General features: G+C 50.4%; 2 protein-coding genes and 1 long non-coding RNA gene across 7 annotated transcripts; all 3 read right to left on the reverse strand.

Annotated features, from left to right (window-relative positions):
- Positions 1-286: 286 nt before the first annotated feature.
- Positions 287-17442, reverse strand: LOC119136454 (cyclic AMP-responsive element-binding protein 3-like protein 4). Its single transcript, XM_037274993.1, has 11 exons — positions 17438-17442; positions 2354-2462; positions 2092-2278; positions 1871-1954; positions 1639-1718; positions 1486-1575; positions 1300-1406; positions 956-1024; positions 795-879; positions 640-730; positions 287-564 (listed from the first exon to the last, which is right to left on the reverse strand). Exons 2-11 carry the CDS (start codon positions 2453-2455, stop codon positions 353-355), a joined length of 1107 nt encoding a protein of 368 aa, XP_037130888.1. The 5' UTR covers positions 2456-2462; positions 17438-17442; the 3' UTR covers positions 287-352.
- LOC119136450 (protein DEK-like) lies at positions 4571-11678 on the reverse strand. 5 transcript variants are annotated; one of them, XM_037274986.1, is made up of 12 exons: positions 11547-11678; positions 11328-11478; positions 10312-10566; positions 6615-6724; positions 6390-6484; positions 6192-6321; positions 5637-5880; positions 5237-5367; positions 5101-5167; positions 4903-5042; positions 4778-4846; positions 4571-4697 (listed from the first exon to the last, which is right to left on the reverse strand). In XM_037274986.1, the coding sequence occupies exons 3-12, from the start codon at positions 10562-10564 to the stop codon at positions 4686-4688; spliced, it is 1251 nt and encodes a 416-aa protein (XP_037130881.1). In that variant the 5' UTR covers positions 10565-10566; positions 11328-11478; positions 11547-11678; the 3' UTR covers positions 4571-4685. The 5 variants fall into 5 exon arrangements, 4 of the variants coding, with proteins under 4 accessions (XP_037130881.1, XP_037130879.1, XP_037130880.1 ...); XM_037274984.1 differs by having other exon boundaries at positions 6615-6748; XM_037274985.1 differs by lacking the exon at positions 11328-11478 and having other exon boundaries at positions 6615-6748; positions 11547-11668.
- A 1959-nt stretch (positions 17443-19401) lies between the features above and the next one.
- Positions 19402-22063, reverse strand: LOC119136488. Its single transcript, XR_005100754.1, has 2 exons — positions 21434-22063; positions 19402-19489 (listed from the first exon to the last, which is right to left on the reverse strand). It is a non-coding gene; the product is annotated as an uncharacterized LOC119136488 (long non-coding RNA).
- Positions 22064-22354: the final 291 nt, after the last annotated feature.

The following is a 22354-nucleotide window of genomic DNA, read 5'->3' on the forward strand; positions in this document are numbered from 1 at the left end:
ACTTTCTGTTGATTTCTTTGAAGAAATACTCATTTTCCCAACGTGTTTGAAATATTCTACACTCACTTGCTATTTCGCGTTTCTTCGGTGCAGCCATTTCTGGGGACTCGCGGTAAAAGTTTTTCTTCGCTTGATTTCATTTGTGTGGCGGGCTCTATCTAGTGTTGAAACTGAGAGGTGCAACAGAGTTGAGCTCAAGCTTCTTGTGCGGGCCATATTCAATTATGTTTTCAGAATTTGCTGCGGGCCAATAAAAACTGGACCGCGGGCCAACTTGGACACCCCTGCTCTAGGCCGACGCAGGGTGCCGTGGCCAAACGAGGTCGGGGGCGGGATGTCCTTTGCGGCGCATCTACATCTCATCGGCACGCGGCGGCTTGCCGAGTCGAGCGGACGCCCCCGCCGAACTATTTCCAGAAGGGGTGTCATTAGACGGGATGCCTTCGAGGTTCTGCTTGGCTTCATCTACATCCACCCCCGATTGGCCGCCACCCGGCGCGGCCGCCTGGAGCATCTCGTCGGACAGCGAGGAGGTAAAATCGGTCAAGATGCTTCTGGAAAGGACTGAAAGATCACAGAAAGAGACGTGAGCACAAAGAGGAAGAGGAAACCACGTCACGGGGAGCATACCCTACCCACCTCCGGTGGGCTGGGAGTTGTCTGCAGACGGGCGGCGGCTGAACGGGCTCAAAGTGGGCAGCATGATCAAAGTCAGCGAGATGAAGATGATCTGAGCGCACACATGCACACGAGTGGGCATACGCACACACAGGCACACGCATGAACATGCGTACCAGTAGGCAGGTGCTGGTCTGAACTCCTTTGCTCACTGAGTGTGTGACCAGTGACTGAAGGTGGCGCAGCTGAGTCAGCAGAGACCTCAAAAAACAAAAACGCACACACATGTAACACATGCATGCCATTGTGTGCGAGTATGCAAGTGTGTGCTGCTTACATGTTGTGTTTCTCCAATTGCTCCACTTTCTTATGCAGATCTTTGTTCTGAGCTGAGCACAGGGCCGCCCTGCCAGCAAGTGCACACGCACCCAAAATTAGAGCCACTCACACACAAACAAGGCACACGAGCACAGCTGAGTTGGCCTTTTTTTCTCGTTTCAATGATGTCGTCACCACTGTTAGAGCCCCCGACAGCAACCCTACGTAGGCGTATGGGGCCATGGTGCACGCTTCGTCTGCTGAGGAGCTACGGCAGCTTCTCTCCCAGGAGGTGGATGGAGCTGCGTACGTACGCGAGCTCTTTGCAGCTTAAGCAGGCCGCTGAGGAGGAAGCCGAGTCACCTGTCCTCCAGGCCGTCCATGTACTCCTTCCTGCGTCGCCGACTGTCCTGCGCCGACTGCTTGTTGCGGATTTTCCTCCGGACTTTCTTTAGGACGCGTTCCTCCGCCTGCCGAGCCAGGCCAGTTCAAAGGTCACCTGGGGAAGGGCCACCGCCATGCGTGACGTCACGTTGACCCGTATCAAACCTTAGTGAGAGGAAGCTTGTCCGGCAACGACATGCCTTCCTGACTTAGCAGTCTCTGTTCTTCGGCCGTCAGATGCAGAGTGCCGCTCGCCTGACGCGGACACACAAACGGGTTAAGAGAAACACACACACGTACACATACGCACTCCCGTACCCCGTGGTCAGCGGCCGTGTCCGTACGCTCCAGTCCAAGCGGCAGCTGGCCGACGATGCAGTGATGCGAGCTCCACGGCTCTGCAGAGGAACACATTTAGCCTCGTCCGGCAGGGAGCGCTACCCCACCGCATTGGGTGGCACAACCGGACCGAGACAGTTCCTCCGATCAAAACGCAATGCCATTGGCGAGTCGGCAATGAGCCAACGATCCCCAAGGCAGAAGCGCTCACCCGCTGCTGATGGCGACTCCCAGCTCGATAGATTGCCATTGTTGGCGCTATGCTGGGTGCCGACGACGTTGGCGAGGAGAGAGACTGATAAAACCAATCAAGGCTCCCGCACAAGTCAGTCAAACCGAATAATCGGCATTTAACTCATTTCCGACTGCCTGATGCTAGCCGGCGATTTTATCCAAGCCGTCACCAAATGAACGCATGTTGTGTGTCCTCACCCAGTTGGATGGCGATGACGTCTGGGGCCGCTGGCTCCGCCTCCTCGGCGTCGAGGGCGTACACCAGCCGGTACACGGTGGGCGGGGCGACGGGGCCCTTGCTTCCCAACGGTGGCCCGGCACCGCCAAACACCTCGCTGGGGTTCACGGCGCGGAGGACGTCTTCTGGCTCGTCGCGGCTCGGGGTCTGGACCAGAGGGGGGTGGAGAGTGAGCCAAAGTAGGAAGCCCAAGCGGCACAGCCCGATGAGGGCGACACTCACGCTGTACTGCGGGCGGCCGTCGGGGAGGCCGGCAGCCGCCACTTCCCGTTGCCAACAGAGGGACGCCGTGTCGCCGTGGTTACAAGCGTTTTCCACGTCCATGGCCTGCCTGCAAGAGGTGTTAAAGGAAACATGACAGATGGCAAAGCCTTCAGCTCAATGACGGCTGCCGAGATTCCCCCGTCATGCTACTTGTTGTGCTTCTATTTTTTCTCGAGTCCCTCTGAACTGTACAAGCAGTACTCTCTATTTTCCATTGGAAAAACGAATGTCTACATTTTCTGTCCTTTAGTGGCACCAAAGGCACCACTTTCTGACCCAAAAGCGGGAAAAACGAAACATGTCAAGCAAGGCAGTGACTTTGAGGCCAATAGTTTACTTCTGCGACACCTCACGACGTAAAGCAATGCGAGGTGGAAACGGGCTTTCGTTATAAACAAAGCAAGAAACAGCCCCCCCGCAATCGTCATCTTCGCCGATCCCCGCTCCAAAGCGAGGCAGCGCTGCCATCTACTGGCATCAGATTGTTACCGCAGTGACGTCAAAGTTTGAATTTTGTCGGAAAGCGGTCAAAGAACTTACAGGACGAATAAGAGTCAACGCTTGGATTCCAACTGGTGTCAATTGGAAACGTTCACCGAACCAAATATGATACATTGCACCATTTCAAGCACATTTGATATCGCCATCCAATTAATGTAAAGAAAACTTGCTTTGAATAAAACACGGGGGTGTGGTGGGTAGGAGTAATGAAAGGAAAAAACGAAAAGTGATTTAAAAAAGGAGAACTAAAAAAGAAGAGCCGAAGACGAGGTAGGTGAGAGCACAGTGTCAAGGATATCCTGTTTCACGCGAGATAAGCAAACACTGCAGTACAGGTGGCAAACTTTTGAACTTTGTCGTTGTAGCTCTTCAAACTTGTACGTGACGAGACATGGTCAGTTTTCTGCTTGTGCATACACTTGAATGCAGGCCGGTGCAACAATTCATAAGTACTACAATGATGAATTCAAGACCAGCGACGCTACACACTCACCGTGGTGACGTCAGACGAGGTGGAAGAACATCAAAGCTTTCCAAAGTGGTCCAGCGGTGTAGCAAGACCGCCGACAAAACAAAACTTAAACCACGGCGAAACGTCAAAAGCAGCTTTTTAGCCCGACGTGAAATTGTCCCACTTTACTTTCACCCCCTTCTCTTCTTCGTTTCCTCCTGCCTCTCGACTGCTGTTCATCGGCACCAAGCACATTTTGTCGTCCTCTGCGGCCGTTTGAAGAACTACAACTGAACGCCACAGTCCCACGCTTTGCGAAAACATGTACCGACTGAACATTTTTTAACAAGGTCACATGTTGCGAACTTCAGAAACATCCACTTCACAAAACTACAAAAACGGTGTGAAATTATAATATTACCCTTTGTTATTTTGTCGGAAAAGGTTCACCTCCATAAACCAATCAGAATTCATTATTTAAATAATTTTCGATTTAAGTAGATTCCAGGCCTCAATAAAATCAATAAAAAATCCCGGTCGATATTCAGTGTCCATCGGTTTTCTTATCATGGAAAATCCACTTTTTTTGCTTTTATATTCATTTTATTGTGTACTCAGAGTCTCAAAGATTGTAGAGAAGTGTAAGGTGCTGTATTATTCTTGGGGACCACAATGTGTTAAATGCATTCGTTAGCCTCTCGCTAACGCTAGCATTAGCTTACTTGGTTAACTTGACTGCAGTGCTTGTTTACAAGACGTGTTCATAAATATTGTTTTGTTACGTGTTATGTATGTATGGACAAGTCTTCTGCCATTAACATGTCAACCGGAAAGGGAGGCGTATCTCATTTGCATTTAAAGAGCCAACCAAAATGCCTTGCTCTGAGCCGAACAAGTACAAAAGAGGGACCTGTGATGCTATCAAAACAAGGAATTCAGACAAAAGTATTGCTGTTCCACTTTATATAGACCATAACTGAATGAGTAAAACATAAGAATTTATTGACGTGAAATGCAAGCTTTATAATAATATCAATGAATTTAAATCGTTGTATTCTCCTAGATTACCACTAGATGACACTAAAAGCTGACAGGTTCCACATTAAAAATGTATTTTTATCATTCTAATTCTGTAGTGTCTCATCCCGCTGGTGAGTTTGTCCCAGCATTGAAAGCGGAACTTTTTCAAAAGCGGACTTTTGAAAAAGCATCCTTCAACCATATCCAAAGTGGGCGCTTTGTTGAAAATGTTTATTGAAGACATAAAAAAAGAAAAAAAGGTTATAAAAATGGAAAGACCCGTCTGGTTGACGGTGCGTGGACAACGACTCTTGTTCTTCACGTGATGAGCTGCGCACGCAAAGGCGCGAGTGAGTTAACGGCCAAGTCTCTAGTGGCAGACGGGCTCGCGAGACGCACGCGTCACTCACCGACTTGACCGACTGTTTGATGAAGTCCTTCCTGCCACTCAGATCGTGATCGGGATAGGTGTCGAACACCTGAAAGGGAGCAAGCAATGAGAGTGGGGCGGGTTGGGGGCAGGAGTACGACGCACCCTCTGGCAAATTTGCTTCATGGTTATCTGGGCCAGGTCGGCTTTCTTGAGGAGCGCGCACACCGTCTCCTTCAGCTCGTCGTCGCTCGGCGCTCGCTTGATCATCCGGATGAGCGGCTCGTCCTCGTCTGACGTGTCGTCTGTTGACGTGGAGGCGACCGTGAGCCGGGTCAACCGGCAGACGTGACTGTCTCTCACCTGCGTTGGTGTTCTTGCTGCTGCTGTCGGCCTTCTTGGTCTTGGCGGCGGGCCTATTCTTCTTGGCCTGACAAACAGGAAGTGAAGTCATACAGGCAAAGGGATAAGCTGGTAGCCTTTTTCTCTTTTTAAAAACCTCGTTGATGTCCGAGTCAGCATCGGAGAGGTCCCTCTTGACCCGCTTCATCTGAGGGAGCGTCTTCTTGGCGGGGGTCCTGGAGCGCTTCTTGAGTGCCAGCTCGGTCACCTGACGGGGCATCGTCTGATGAAAAGAAGTGCATGCAAACACTGTTAAAAAAAAAAGTGCATCCAAACTGTTTTGGAGTGGTCAAGGAGCAAAAGATGCTCCTGAAACGTAGGACGTGGATGCAGCGGCCACTACGCTTGAGTGTGGGGCTTCAACCAACCAGAAGAACAACACCAAGGACCCGACAAGTGAGTCCGTGTGTGTGTGTGTGTGTGTGTGTGTGTGTGTGTGTGTGTGTGTGTGTGTGTGTATGTGTATCGGGAATCAGTCATCAGTCACTCATCACTCACCTCTTCCTCACGGGCCAACTTGTCTCCAGTGTCGGAAGCTTCAGCATCCGGCGCCTGGTCGTCGTCCTCGCTGCTGGAGTCCATGACGATGGCTTTGGACTTGCTCAAGCCTTTGGTCTTTTTGGGGCTGGACGAGGAGGACGATACGCGCCTGCTCTTGGGGTCGCCCTCGGCCTTTTTGCCCTTGGCAGCCACGTCGGTGGCCACTTTCTTCTTGGAGCGCTTCTTCTTCTTCACGGGAAGCTGCAACAAAGGTCGGAGGAGGGAATGAGTGCCGACAAGCGGCAACAAGCACAGCTCACATGACACGGCGGACTAAATGTGGCTGAGGACACGAGCGGGCAAATGGCGCGCTTCGCCATTTGAGTGGCTCTCTTGTCTGAGGAGTTCTCCTGCCAGCACAAACGTCTGACTAATTCCGGACAAGCTTCTTGGTGGGAGTTCCGAACCGCGACTTGGGCAAGTCCAACCGATATGCTGCCAATTTTCGGAGCGCGTTAGAATCACCCATGGACAACGGTCCGAGCTTCACTACCGCCCGCTCGGCGGCTGACCTTTCCGCTGCTCTTGGGCTCCAGCAAGAAGGTCAGGATCCTGTCCACCAGTTCCACCTGCGTGCCTTTCTTCTCCAGGTCCAGAATGCCACAAACCAGCTTGAGCTTGGCCTTGGTGAAGTGCGCGTTCCTGCAGCGAGGCGTCGCATGGCGGCGCGTTTAGAGCCGGCCGGGAGGATGCGCCTGCTCCGTACTTACTTGACCAGTTTGTCTCGCTTCTTGAGGTACTGGTCGCTGCCGGCGGGGAAAGGGAAGCCGCTGAAGAGGCGCAGGTTCTTCTTAATGCTAGCCATCTGTCAAAGCATCACAGTCTTTAAGGAGGTGTGCTTGGATGTCAATCCCTTTGCCTTACATTGTGACGTATTGATGACAAAAAAAAAAAAAAAGAAACCCACCAATCTGAAAAGGCGGCCGTCTGCTTACCTTTCCTGGCCGCTCAAATAAGATGGTATGCAGCGGCTTGAGGTCTTCGGACTTGAGTTTGCCAATCTGGAAATTGGTGCGCGGGATGTTTCCCAGCTTGTCACCGCTTCCTGCACACACGGTAGGTGGCGGATCTACGTGGGGCGGTGGAATAAACAAATCACCGACTTACAAGAAGCGCTGCGTCGAGCTCTCGGAAATCACTGGTAATGATGCTATTCTTCGTCCGTGTTTAAACTCCAATCCCATTTGCGCAAAACAGACCAATCTTGGTCTCCGTGAGTCGTCACCTTATCGTGGTGGAGGGGTTTGCGTGCCCCTATGATTCTAGGAGCCATGTTGTCTGGGGCTTCATGCCCCTGGTAGGGTCACCCATGGCAAACGGGTACGGCTCACACAAGCCCCTTATGAAGAAAAACATAAATGGATTTCGTTTTCCCTCGCCCGGACGCGGGTCACCGGGGCCCTCCTCTGGAGCCAGGCCTGGAGGCGGGGCTCGAAGGCGAGCGTCTGGTGGCCGGGCCTTCGCCCATGGGGCCGAAAACAGCCCGAAAAGGAAACATGGGTCCCCCTTCCCATGGGCTCACCACCTATGGGAGGGGCCAAAGGGGTCAGGTGCAGTGTAAGCTGGGCGGCGGCCAAAGGCAGGGACCTTGGCGGTCCGATCCCCGGCTGCAGAAGCTGGCTCTTGGGACATGGAATGTCACCTCTCCGGCTGGAAAGGAGCCCGAGCTGGTGTGCGAGGCAGAAAAGTTCCGACTAGACATAGTCGGACTTGTCTCCACACACAGTTTGGGTTCCGGTACAAGGCCCTCTCGAGAGGGGCTGGACTCTCTTCCACTCTGGAGTTGCCCACGGTGAGAGGCGTCGAGTAGGTGCGGGTATACTTATTGCCCCCCGGCTGGGCGCCTGCACATTGGGGTTCACCCCGGTGAACGAGAGGGTAGCCTCCCTCCGCCTTCGGGTGGGGGGACGGGTCCTGACTGTTGTTTGTGTCTATGTACCAAACGGCAGCTCAGAGTACCCATCCTTCTTGGGGTCCCTGGAGGAAGTGCTGGAGAGCGCTCCTTCTGGGGACTCCATCGTTCTACTGGGTGACTTCAATGCTCACGTGGGCAATGACAGTGAGACCTGGAAGGGCGTGATTGGGAGGAACGCCCCCCCCCCGATCTGAACCCGAACGATGTTCTATTATTGGACTTCTGTGCTCGACACGGATTTTCTATAATGAACACCATGTTCAAACATAAGGGTGTCCATGTGTGCACTTGGCACCAGGACACCCTAGACTGCAGTTCGATGATCGACTTTGTAGTCATGTCATCGGATTTGCGGCCGCATGTTTTGGACACTCGGGCGAAGAGAGGGGCGGAGCTGTCAACTGATCACCACCTGGTGGTGGGTTGGCTCCGATGGTGGTGGAAGATGCCGGTCCGACCTGGCAGACCCAAACGCTCTGTGAGGGTCTGCTGGTAACGTCTGCTGGGAACGTCTGGCAGAATCTCCTGTCAAGAAGAGCTTCAACTCCCACCCCCGGCAGAGCTTTTCCCACGTCCCGGGGGAGGCGGGGGACATTGAGTCCGAGTGGACCATGTTCCGCGCCTCCATTGTTGAGGCGGCCGACCGGAGCTGTGGCCGTAAGGTCGTTGGAGCCTGTCGTGGCGGCAATCCCTGAACCCGCTGGTGGACACCGGCGGTAAGGGATGCCGTCAAGCTGAAGGAGTCCTATCGGGACGTTTTGGCCTGTGGGACTCCGGAGGCAGTTGACAGGTACCGGATCGCCAAGCGGAACGCGGCTTCGGCAGTTGCTGAGGCAAAAACCCGGGCGTGGGAGGAGTTTGGCGAGGCCATGGAGAATGACTTCCGGACGGCTTCGAGGAAATTCTGGTCCAACATCCGGCGTCTCAGGAGGGGGAAGCAGTGCAACGTCAACACTGTTTACAGTGGGGATGGCGTGCTGCTGACATCGACTCGGGACGTCGTGAGTCGGTGGGGAGAGTACTTCGAAGACCTCCTCAATTCCTCAATACACGCCTTCCATTGTGGAAGCAGGGCCTGGAGACTCTGAGGTGGACTCTCCAATCTCTGGGGTCGAAGTCACTGAGGTAGTTAAAAAACTCCTCGGTGGTAGGGCCCCGGGGGTGGATGAGATTCGCCCGGAGTTCTTAAAGGCTCTGGATGTTGTGGGGCTGTCATGGCTGACACGCCTCTACAACATTGCGTAGACATCGGGGACAGTGCCTCTGGATTGGCAGACAGGGGTGGTGGTTCCCCTCTTTAAGAAGGGGGACCGGAGGGTGTGTTCCAATTACAGGGGAATCACACTCCTCAGCCTCCCTGGTACGGTCTATTCAGGGGTGCTGGAGAGGAGGGTCCGTCAGGAGGTCGAACCTCGGATTCAGGAGGAGCAGTGTGGCTTTCGTCCTGGCCGTGGAACAGCTCTACACCCTAAGCAGAATCCTCGAGGGTGCATGGGAGTTCGCCCAACCAGTCCACATGTGTTTTGTGGACTTGGAGAAGGCGTTCGACCGTGTCCCTCGGGAGGTTCTGTGGAGGGTGCTTTGGGAGTACGGGGTGCCGGGCCAACTGATAAGGGCGGTTCGGTCCCTGTATCACCGATGCCAGAGTTTGGTCTGCATTTCCGGCAGTAATTCGGATTCGTTCCCAGTGAGGGTTGGACTCCGCCAAGGCTGCCCTTTGTCACCTATTCTGTTCATAATTTTTATGGACAGAATTTCTAGGCGCAGTCGAGGCATTTAGGGGGTCCAGTTTGGGGACCTCAGCATTGCGTCTCTGGTTTTTGCAGACGACGTGGTGCTGTTGGCTTCTTCAAGCCGTGATCTCCAGCTCTCACTGGAGCGGTTCGCAGCAGAGTGTGAAGCGGTCGGGATGAAGGTCAGCACCTCCAAATCCGAGTCCATGGTCCTCGGTCGGAAAAGGGTGGAATGCCCTCTCCGGACCGGGGATGAGATCCTGCCCCAAGTGGAGGAGTTCAAGTATCTTGGGGTCTTGTTCACGAGTGAGGGCAGGATGGAGCGCGAGATCGACAGGCGGATCGGTGCAGCGTCGGCAGTAATGCGGACTCTGTACCGGTCCGTCGTGGTGAAGAGAGAGCTGAGCCAAAAGGCAAAGCTCTCAATTTACCGGTCGATTTACGCTCCTACCCGCACCTATGGTCATGAGCTATGGGTAATGACCGAAAGAACGAGATCCCGGATACAAGCGGCCGAAATGAGTTTCCTCCGTAGGGTGTCCGGGCTCTCGCTTAGAGATAGGGTGAGAAGCTCGGTCGCTACTCCTCCACGTTGAGAGGAGCCAGATGAGGTGGCTCGGGCATCTCATCAGGATGCCTCCTGGACACCTTCCTGGGGAGGTGTTCCGGGTATGTCCCAACGGTAGGAGACCCCGGGGACGACCCAGGACGCGCTGGAGAGACTATGTCTCTCAGCTGGCCTGGGAACGCCTTGGGATCCCCCGGGATGAGCTGGATGAAGTGGCTGGGGAGAGGGAAGTCTGGGAGTCCCTACTAAAACTGCTGCTGCCGCGACCCGACCCCCGGATAAGCGGAAGAAGATGGATGGATGGATGGAGACCAATCTTGGTCCCGTCTTCCGGCCAAGCGCACAGCATGATGTCGGCCTCTGGGTCGATGCCATACCTGAGTGGCTCGGGTACCCGACTAACTCACGTAACGTACCTTGCGCGATCTTCAGCTCTTTGTGTTTGGGCGCCTGTAAGTCCAGCCGCGCCACACTCTTCTTGGCGCGTTTTCCCGCCACGGCAGCCTCAGCGGCGGGTGGCCAAGCCGGCTCACATTGCCCCGCCCACATGGGAGGCCCGTCTTCTCCAGCCTCTGGTTTTTCCGCGACCGTCGACTTCTTGTCTTCCTGCGGCGACTCTGGGCACTCACCCACTGCTCCCAGCGACACTTCCTCCGCCACGTCACTCATACCTGCGGGCGCACGCACACGTGCACACACACACACACACACTTTTAAACTTGCTATCCTTTCCAGTGTCTCTGTTGCCATCTGCCAAGTGGCAGGTGCAACAATCAGAACAGCGTTTCGACACCTTGAGGTTCAAACTGTCTGAATCCTCAGATTTCAGTCGCAACAGTTAATAGCGGCGCGATCCAAATAACGTCCGGTTACAGCCCGAGCCGAAGCTCCATGGCCACTTCCTTCCTGTCGGCAGGCCATCCGAGTAGCGCTCTCAATTGTTGAATTCGTGATGTGAAAATGTGACTTTTTCCACCGAGCTGCTTGTTGCCGAACAGCAAGTTGTGCAAAAACATTCAGCATTCCGAAGCTGCAAAGCTGAGTTAATTTTAGGCTCCCCCCGAAATTTCAATTTAACTCCAGCTTGAAATTTGTCAACTTTTGCTGAGTCCTGCATGCACGTTATCACACGTGACATGTTCAACCTGCGACTCCCTGCCCCCTGCGAAATTATAGGACGGCTATGATGTCAATGTCACGTGACGGCAGATGGCGCCAACATCCAAAACGGCAGCGGAAGGAAGAGGAATTTGGGGTTTCCTCACGCACGCGGCGTCAAAAAGTCTTTGCTCAGCACTGTCAAACAAAATCGCTGATTTCATCTCATTTGATGTTAAGCGGACAGTCAAACAAACAAACGTTTCTGATCTGACACTTGTTTTGACACCTGCCCTTGTCGCCGCTGACGTCATTAATGTGTCTTTTCATTTACCATTGTACTGAAGTGTTGTGACGTTGACTTGTCCGGCCGTCGTGTGCTGTTTGGTGTCGTTAGGCTGGCTGCTAACAGGTTAGCTTCGCTCGCCGGCCACAATTCAACAAAGTTCCGAGTTGGCACGCCGTTCAACGTGACACTTGGGAGCCTTCGAAGGACGTTGTGACGTCTATGAATGACGTCTGCGACCAAGAGGTCGAAGCAAAGTTTGCTTACCTGACCGAGGTTCCGTGTCGCGTCTCACAACTCCTCACTTTCCGCCTTTTCCCGTCCGTTTCTTTTCCGATGGCGGTTTCTCTGGAGGGCGGTGCTCCGTCCGCGTACTCACCCCCGATTGGGCACGAGAGGGATGACGTATGGGTTGGTCTTCTTTGTCAAAGCTAGGGTGGCCGGGCGTCGGATTTCTGATAGGCTTATGCCCTCAGGAGGACATAACCAGTATTGCATCAATAACGCCACGCCTCGCGTCTCTTGACAGCGAGTCCAACATGTTCTAAGTTAAATATTTAGTTGCCTTTCCTTTGAACGCGTAATAAGCCGCTCTCGAGTGCCGCTCAGTCAAACCTTTCAGCGAAGAAAAAAAAAACGTTTTCTTTTTGTAGTTAACGTTATTGTTGAATCACAAGGAATTAGGGGTGTAACGATTCATCGATACACATCGACTAATCGATATAATGCTCTACGATTTATTGGCATCGATGCTAAACGTAAACATTAGGGGTGTAACGATTCATCGATACACATCGATTAATCGATATAATGCTCTACGATTTATTGGCATGGATGCTAAACGTAAACATCGATTTATATCGCCGTGTTTGACCTCGGACATTAGACGCGACTTTATGTTGAAATCCAGTTCATTGTTGCTTGCTTCCTCTTTCCGGGAGCAGTACGCGGCGTGCTGTGTTGTGAGCAGAGCAGGCACGTGAAAGGGGAGCCGACAACTACGCGGCTCCTGGGCGGGCTGGTGCTATGGCTAGTGTCCAAGAAGACGAGGAAATTCGCTCCCCTTTGGGCTTCAAGTCATTCGTTTGGAAGCACTTTGGATTCCAAAGAAAAGATGGCTCAACGGACAATTAAAATTATTGGAAATAAATAGTTCAGTAATGCACTTTAAAGTTAATGGTATTACAAAAAAAGAAAGAATATTCATTTTTCTTTACTTATATGAGAAAAAATATAGGAATTCGATAAAGTTCAGTGTTAAAATAAGCACTTTGTATACTACAATACTCTTGTAATTTCCTAAATAAAGAGTTGGCAGTACCTTGTTGATTTTGCGTATGAATTGTTATAAATCAGGATATTGTTCTATATTTTTTTTTAAAAAAATAAATAAAAAATAAAAATATCGATCGCGGAGCACTATATCGTGATGTATCGTGAATGAATCACAGCAGGCTTTAAGATATCGGCAATAATCGTATCGTGGTCCTTTGTATCGATATGATATCGTATCGTGACAAAACCTGCGATTTACACCCCTAGTAAACATCGATTTATATCGCCGTGTTTGACCTCGGACATTAGACGCGACTTTATTTTGAAATCCAGTTCATTGTTGCTTGCTTCCTCTTTCCGGGAGCAGTACGCGGCGTGCTGTGTTGTGAGCAGAGCAGGTACGTGAAAGGGGAGCCGACAACTACGCGGCTCCTGGGCTGGTGCTATGGCTAGTGTCCAAGAAGACGAGGAAATTCGCTCCCCTTTGGGCTTCAAGTCATTCGTTTGGAAGCACTTTGGAGAAAAAATATAGGAATTTGATAAAGTTCAGTGTTAAAATAAGCACTTTGTATACTACAATACTCTTGTAATTTCCTAAATAAAGAGTTTGCAGTACCTTGTTGATTTTGCGTATGAATTGTTATAAATCAGGATATTGTTCTATATTTTTTATTTTAAAAAAAAGAAAAAAAAAATATCGATCGTGGAGCACTATATCATGATGTATCGTGAATGAATCACAGCAGGCTTTAAGATATCGGCAATAATCGTATCGTGGTCCTTTGTATCGATATGATATCGTATCGTGACAAAACCCGCGATTTACACCCCTACAAGGAATAAGCAGGCCAGCTGAGCTTTTTTGACGTCCTCTCCTAACACACTTATTTTCATTTTATTTTCCAAAAAGGCATGCTTGTTTTCCCCAAAAGCAATGATTTCTTTTGATTTTTTTCAATCGATTTTTAATTTTTAAAGACAAATCCTTTTTTAATTTTTGAAGGACAAATACTTTTTCACTTATTTTCTTAACCCAATTTAATTAATCAGATTTATTTTTTGGTAAACAGATGACCTCTCTTCTAATCAACCGTTCGACCTTTTTTATGTGCGTGGCCACAGTTTGCTGTGTGTGAGAGAGAGTGTGAGAGAGTGCGAGAGTGAGAGAGAGTGTGCGTGTGAGAGAGACTGTGAGTGAGTGAGTGTGAGTGAATGAGTGAGTGTGGGAGTGAGAGAGTGTGAGTGAGAGTGTGCGAGAGCGAGAGAGAGAATGAATTCGGCTTCCCTGACATTGACGGCCAACCAATTCCTTATTTGTCTCTATGTGAGCCAGCCCGGCGTTTTGCTCGCGCGATTGTCGTGTTCCACGTTTGCAGGCGCGGGAAGGCTCACGTGGCAGTTGCCAAATGGGAATGTCCTCATCATGAAGAGGAACGGCAAAAGAGTTGACGGCAAAGAGGCCGCCTGCGATTTATTTATGATTGATGGATTGACACACTTGTCATGAGACAAAGAAACAAGTCGTCGCCTGCACTCAGCGCACATTTGGACTTTGGACATACAGAAGAACTCAAGAGGCGTTCCTTGGCCACATCCAACCTTCTTTGGCTACTCCTCAAGACTGTCTTTGATCTTGATTTAATCATCTTCAAGAATCATTAGAATTATCTGGTCATGTGACACCACCTCACTTGGTCCCCTTGACTTCTTTGTCCACATCCTCCTGAAAGAACAACAAGACGGTTTACTTAGCTCTGCAGCTCGCACCTTACACAAGACCTGTCCAACTTACACGTTTTGTCACGCATGATGTGTCCTGATAACAGGTACGACTTGACGCATAAGACATGCTACTGACATGTTGTCAAATGTGAACCCACAAAGGAACTTAGTCTGATACAGTTGTTCTTTTTTTCCCCCTCCAAACACGGGCAACCTGGCGGTATGGAGGCGGTTGCGCCTTCCCCCGCCGGTCATTGTTTTTTTCCCTTTGCTTCTGCGACAATGTTAAAAACGCCGTTCTGATCCTGTCCAACACGGATTTGCGGCATGGCCAAGGATTATGTGACCTGTTGCCGTGACGCGATGACATACGAGCAGTCCTTGCGTGTAAATGTGACCTGTCCCGGTCCCACATTCTCGTGACACGTGTGACCTGGTGGAGGGCCTTGTGAGAAGTCACAGGCGCCATTTGACACGAGTGACACGCGAGAGCTCTGTCGACGTGCGGCACGTGCGGTGACTCACGTAAGCGGGGACGGAATTGCCGTTCCAGAATCAAGCGTGCGTGGTGTAGAGCGGGATGTCGTCGGGGTGGTTGTAGCGCCCCCTGTTGCAGCAACACCAAAACATCTGACGGCAACAAGAAGACCGCATCAACGCAAGGGTCCTCGCTGTCTTCACGTTCGGTCCAATCCTGACCCCTAAAAGCTGCGAGGCTGACATACAAAGCACTAGGTCATCGTAATAAAATCAAAGACAGAATGGCGAAATCCACAGAATAGAACGATCTTTGTTGACTCCCCGGCATTGAAGACCTCCAATTTGTGTTTGAAGGTCGTCAAACCAAGTAAATGAAAATCATTGCCAACAGTGGAGCTAAGCTAACTGTGCTAGCTCTTGCGCTTACGCAGCAAACAATTTGGATTTTTTTTTTACCTTACCGTCTGACAAGGTACGTCAATCAAGAATCATGCCCAAACATGTCCATGATCAAATGAGCCTGCGGCCGTCGCGTTCTGTCAGTGCAAAAAGCAGGACTGGAGAGGATTTGACATTGGTCAATTTGACAAAAACTAGACTGAGTTACTTCCTGACAATGCTGAACAAAGTAAATCGAGTGATGAAGCGGGCCGCAATAGCAGACCCAGAAACCACGACGTGGGGGGGTTCGACTCGATAAAGATTGGAAATGATGCGCTGACCGTGGCCACCAGCGTGAGAAGGAGGAGGAGCCCAAGGAGCAAAGCGGCCAGAACCAGAAGCGCGATTCCCCAACCGGGTACGCCGCCGCCCGCTGGAGGAGAACTTTTGCTTGTGGTTGGCCACGTGGTGTTGGCAGTCGCCGTTGCGGCGGGTGTCATCTCAAAGGGCGGCGTTGTTCCGCTCGTCCCCTTGCCAGTCGTGGCGGTGAAGTAAATTTTGGATTCTATGCGTCTTTGTATGTTGCCTTTAGGTGATAAACTAGCAGCAGTGAGACTACTATAAGCTATTTTTGCGGTACAGAGAAGCTCTAGTTTCAGTAATGTGTAGGTACTTAGAATATGGAAGGGCCATTTGTCCGTGACCAGGAAGAGTCTTCTGCATGCCCTTTTTAGGACATTGACAGCAACGAGTAGACTGAAACGCGAACGGCAGCTGTTACTCCAAGCCATGACATCAACGGTTTGGGCAGGTATAAGATAGGCTTGTCTGGGAGGAACGGGCGGGCTTTTTGGGGCGAACATCTTTGCTGTTGAGGGCTGAAACATCTTTGCTTTTGGGGCCACTCAAACTTTTGGAGAGACATCACTCTGACATCGGTTGAATAAAATCTTAGCCCAATCAGCCGTGTGTCACTGGAGTGCTTCCTTACCCGAGCCAGCCATCGTCCACCGAGTGTTTTTTGGAGACCAGCGAAACAACAAAGACCATTCACCACATTTTTGGCGTCACGAACAGGATTCGTGTTCCCCCGGTGAATTCCCGCCCGCTTTCTGAGCGAGAATCCAGCGGCCGGCCAGCGGCTGTAATTGAGGTGAGATGCTTCGCCCACAGTTGCCGCGACATGCTCGATTCTTGGCCCCTTGAGGGGGGCAGTTACAAACGAATCTGACGTGGCCATGAGCTGTTCCGGGAGGAAGTTGTCTCTCCTAGTCAAAAGTCGTCATAATTCGACTTTTGAAGGGGAAGTGGCCCCCAAATAGAAAGCAAAAGAAACGTAAAATAAAAATGGGAAAAAATAAATGAAAAAACAAACAAATAAAAAGTGACCAGTAACTTAGGAAGAAGAAATGTCCCAAGGAAGTGGCATGTGACGGGACAGGTTGTCTGGGACATCGCTGAATTGCCCGTCACAATAAAAGAATAGCAGAAAGTCCCATAAAACGTGGACTTGAGTTTGGCGACAGATCCGATGGAGGATAGAAATTTTAGCGGTGTGATTGAGGCGAAAACACAGATACGATTGAACACTGTTGCGACAGGAAACGACTTGCCCCAGATGTAGTTCCTGGAAGAGCCGAGACACTGCAGTCGCACCCAATGGCCGTACGGGCCAAGTGCGCATTTGTTGAGATGTTCGGTGGCCGGGTTAGTCTCCATCAAGGTCGAACGAAAAAGGGAGGCTTGCGCTGACCGCGTTTGGCAAATAGGAAAAGTGCGCAGCCTTGGCATCCGTAACTGTGAGCATGAATGTGGAAAGAGATCCGGTCAGACCCTTTTAAGGGTGCCGAAGAGAAGAACTCGCGCGAGCCACGTCGTTTGGACACTGATCGGATTAGAAGTGTTTGTGGGTTACAAGGCTCCTCGATTTAAACGCTGGTGCAAGGGTCCCTTAGAGCTCTGACGGTCTCAAATATCCAGGTAAGCCGCTGTGATTGCTCAACGCGGTTCGATTCCGGACTGTCGAGGCGCACTGTAATAGCATGCACAGCTGTCAAAGTTCGATACATTTGAGCCTGCGGCAGACCGCATTCGGACGAAGGTGCTGCACGGCTCCTTTGTAAAATGGAAAACGTGGAAAAGAGGCCTCTGGGGGGTTTAATATTGGTATACCATGTGAAAAAAAAGTAATTTATGTGCACACTTAAGTTAAATTCTGCAGAATAAAGGGAAAATATATAGCGCTATTGTGGTGAATGGTCTTTGTTGCTTAGCTGGTCTCCAAAAAACACTCGGTGGACGATGGCTGGCCCAGGGAAGGAAGCACTCCAGTGACACACGGCTGATTGGGAAAAGATTTTTTTCAACCGATGTCAGAGTGATGTCTCTCCAAAAGTTCGAGTGGCCCCAAAAGCAAAGATGTTTCAGCCCTCAACAGCAAAGATGTTCGCCCCAAAAAGCACAAGCGTTCCTCCCAGACAAGCCTATCTTATACTTGCCCAAACCGTTGATGTCATGGCTTGGAGTAAAAGCTGCCGTTCGCGTTTCAGTCTACTCGTTGCTGTCAATGTCCTAAAAAGGGCATGCAGAAGACTCTTCCTGGTCACGGACAAATGGCCCTTCCATATTCTAAGTACCTACACATTACTGAAACTAGAGCTTCTCTGTACCGCAAAAATAGCTTATAGTAGTCTCACTGCTGCTAGTTTATCACCTAAAGGCAACATACAAAGACGCATAGAATCCAAAATTTACTTCATTCCCCCCTCCGGGACTTTATAAATGTCCCGAAAACGGTCTATCAAGAGATGACATCGGTAAACATTAGGGGTGTAACGATTCATCGATACACATTGATTAATCGATATAATGCTCTACGATTTATTGGCATTGATGCTAAACGTAAACATCGATTTATATCGCCGTGTTTGACCTCGGACATTAGACGCAACTTTATTTTGAAATCCAGTTCATTGTTGCTTGCTTCCTCTTTCCGGGAGCAGTACGCGGCGTGTTGTGTTGTGAGCAGAGCAGGCACGTGAAAGGGGAGCCGACAACTACGCGGCTCCTGGGCTGGTGCTATGGCTAGTGTCCAAGAAGACGAGGAAATTCGCTCCCCTTTGGGCTTCAAGTCATTCGTTTGGAAGCACTTTGGATTCCAAAGAAAAGATGGCTCAACGGACAATTTAAATTATTGTAAATAAATAGTTCAGTAATGCACTTTAAAGTTAATGATATTACAAAAAAGAAAGAATATTCATTTTTCTTTACTTATATGAGAAAAAATATAGGAATTTGATAAAGTTCAGTGTTAAAATAAGCACTTTGTATACTACAATACAATTTCCTAAATAAAGAGTTTGCAGTACCTTGTTGATTTTTCGTATGAATTGTTATAAATCAGGATATTGTTCTATATTTTTTATTTTAAAAAAAAAAAAATAAATAAAAATATCGATCGTGGAGCACTATATCGTGATGTATCGTGAATGAATGAATCACAGCAGGCTTTAAGATATCGGCAAATATCGTATCGTGCTTCTTTGTATCGATAGGATATCGTATCGTGACAAAACCCGCGATTTACACCCCTACTCTTGTAAAAGTATGCTCGGTACAAATAAATTTGCGATAGGAGCAATTTAGAAGTCCAAAAGTAAGAAATTCAAATGAAAATCACATTCTAGATTCGAATAATGGAGCCTAACAGGAGCATGGGAAGAGTGAACAGCTGAGAAATGGCCGTCGATGTAGTGGCAGAGAATTAAAAATAAAATTCAAGATAGTCCAGTAATATCGGTAAGGGAGCATAACACCAATAATACTGAGGTCAAACCAGAGATGATGCTATGTTTGGAATATCAGTTAATTATGAATAATGTACATTCTGTACGCAAAATTGGGAAACTTTATCGGAAATTGAAGGCTCAAATCAGGAAAGGAGGAAAGGTGATGGAGAGGATTGCATAAAATCAAAGGCAGGAAAACAAACGATAGAATGTAGCCTGAAAATAGGATGAGCTTCTGGAAATTACAGTATAATTGAGAGAAATCACAGTTAAGACTTGCAGTTTTAAGTTTGGGGTAATCTGCCACTTTAAAATCACAATACATCCGAGAGCTCATGAAGGAAAGGCGCCGTTTTTCTCAAGTATATTAAATTGTTGTTAATAGTAGAAGTTGAAGTTTGATTAACAAAAGGTACTAGGAAATTAATGGCTAATTGGAAGACGATATTCTAAGTTTGGTTTCCCAGTCTCTTTTCCAGTATCCAGCAGTGACCCTGAAACTCGATCCCGAGACTCCACCGACAGCTGAGAACGACAAGAAAACGGTGCTTGGCTCTGAGGCACCTTTTGTCATGTCTCGTCGCCAGTTTGGTTATGTGTGTAGATTGTCATCGTGTCTGTGTGCTCGCCCCTCTCTTCCTGTGTGCCCGTGATTAGCGTAATCATACTCACCTGCCTCTTGTTACCTGTGTTGTATTTAAGTTCTGTTTGTATATCACTCCCTGTCGGAGCATTGCCTGCATGTTTGTTGCTGTCATGGCCATGTCACCCTGTCTTTTTGTTCCACGTCTTGTTCAGTTCCTGTTGTTGAGTTTGTTAGAGAGTTATGTTAGTTACCGAGTCTGTTAGTAGTTTGTGTTCGTCAATAAACCCTGGTCCAAGCTGCACTTGGTCGCCCTGCTCCATCTTCCACGCTCCGTTCGTGACAGAATGCTCCGACCACTACAGCGACCAGCGCTTGGACCTCCCTCCACCACCAGCTCCCACTGCGACGCCCGATCCACGTCCATCGTCCGAGCGGGTTCCAGCGCCATCGGACTTTGCTCCAGCGACGCCGGACCCGCGGCCGCCATCGGAGTGCCTCCCGGCGTCATCAGACTCGCGGTCGCCATCGGAGTGCTTCTGGCGACAGCAGCTTCGCAGCCGCGATCGGACTCCACTGCCGCGACGCCGGACCCGCGGCCGCCATCGGAGTGCCTCCCGGCGTCATCAGACTCGCGGTCGCCATCGGGCTCCACCCCAGCGTCGCAGGGCCCTTTGACGTCGCCCGACTTCAAGCCAGCTGCACCGGACCTGCGATCGTCCCACTGCTGCGGCGCGTGGTGGCTCTTGCTGCTGCCACAGCTCCGCCTTACGAATGCCGCTGATCGCGGTCCGGACTTTCGAGTGCCGCTGATTGCGGCGAGGACTTTTTTTATGCCGCCCGAGTGCGGGTTTGTGTGAGTAGCCCCCCGAGTGCGGGTTTGTGTGTGTAGCCGCCCGAGTGCGGGTTTGTGTGAGTTGCCGCCGTTTGCGGTTCTGTCCCTGAGTTGCCGCCGTTTGCGGTTCTGTTTCCCCGGGTTGCCGCCCGAGTGCGGTTCTGTCCCCTAAGTTGCTGCCGATTGCGCGTCAGGCCCCCAGTGTGTGCCGCGATTGTGGCCCTGGGCCCCTGACCGCCGCTGTGTGCAGTTCTGTTCCCCAAGTTGCTGCCGTTTGCGCGTCAGGCCCCCAGTGGATGCCGCGATTGTGGCCCTGGGCCCCTGACCGCCGCTGCGTGCAGTTCTGTTCCCCAAGTCACCGCCCGAGTGCGGTTCGGTTCTCCAAGTCGCCGCCCGAGTGCGGTGCGATTCGGTTCCCCTAGTTGCCGCCCGAGTGCGGTTCGGTTCCCCTCGTCGCCGCCCGAGTGCGGTGCGGTTCTGTTCCCCAAGTCGCCGCCCGAGTGCGGTGCGGTTCTGTGCCCCAAGTCGCCGCCCGAGTGCGGTTCTGTGCCCCAAGTCGCCGCCCGAGTGCGGTTCTGTGCCCCAAGTCGCCGTCGTGCGCGGTTCAGGCTATTTCAGAGACCAGCAGGGTCGTCTGGACTGGTGCGCTGCCCCCCCCCCACCGCCCCCCCGCGTGCCGCCTTGGGGGGTTGGGTTTTTGGGACGTCGGGAGCCGTCCCTTGTGGGGGGGGTTCTGTCATGTCTCGTCCCCAGTTTGGTTATGTGTGTAGATTGTCATCGTGTCTGTGTGCTCGCCCCTCCCTTCCTGTGTGCCCGTGATTAGCGTAATCATACTGCCTCTTGTTACCTGTGTTGTATTTAACTTCCGTTTGTATATCACTCCCTGTCGGAGCATGGCCTGCATGTTTGTTGCTGTCATGGCCATGTCACCCTGTCTTTTTGTTCCAGGTCTTGTTCGGTTCCTGTTGTTGAGTTTGTGAGAGAGTTATGTTAGTTACCGAGTCTGTTAGTAGTTTGTGTTCGTCAATAAACCCTGGTCCAAGCTGCACTTGGTCGCCCTGCTCCATCTTCCACACTCCGTCCGTGACACCTTTGACCTTTTGCATGAGCAAAGAAGGACTATATTTGTGCTTGGGGGGAGCACAACGCTCCGAAGGAAAACGACATCCTCGGAGGAGAGTACAAAAAGTGAAGGAACTTACAAGATGAGAATGGACTCAGTTGAAAATGGACTCATCCGAGAGTGAGGAATGAGTTGGCTCTGAGGCTACAACTAAAGACAACAACTTGACAATGAGGTGCGGCGAAAGACACATGAGACCTGAAATGTGCATCAAGCAAACTGGACTCCTTGCTGAGGCGTTATCAAAGTTGGTGGAGCTTGGGTCAAAGTGGATGGAAGCTTGCTTGGGCACTGAGCTTGACAAAACTGAGGAGTCTTGATAAAAGATGAATAAATAAAGAAATAAATAAGGAGCAAAATGTGTAGTGTTACAGAAAAAGAAAAAAAGCATCATAATCAGAGGATAAATTTGGATAAAACAGATAGGCTAAATTGTACGAAATAAGAGTAAGATCACATTTAGCCCATCCAGCTTAACAATTAGACATATAGTCAGTGACAATTTGGAGATGAAAATAGGACATTAGGACCCAATAGGATGCAGTCAAGAGGTGGCTAGATTGTTCAATGGACCTAATTAATAAATTAGAAGTTAATTACACCTCACTGGGAATTCTGGGTTCAGAAAGTCCGATAAGTTCAAGGAATAACAGCCATGGAAACTTTTGACAGTTAAGAATAATGCTGCATAAGAGTCACACAAAGTGACAGTTAACGAGATGACAAATGTGATGATTCCTCTCACATGATACTGGAATACCCAAGATTGATGAGTGATGAGTTATAACCTTGACTAACAGCTGATGGTTAATCAAAGGCACCATGAACAACAAAATAGTTCATGGAGAAGGCCCATTTCAGCAACACGGATGGACAAGACAGGACTAA

Source organism: Syngnathus acus, chromosome 16 (genome assembly GCF_901709675.1).
Source record: "Syngnathus acus chromosome 16, fSynAcu1.2, whole genome shotgun sequence".
NCBI lineage: Eukaryota > Metazoa > Chordata > Actinopteri > Syngnathiformes > Syngnathidae > Syngnathus > Syngnathus acus.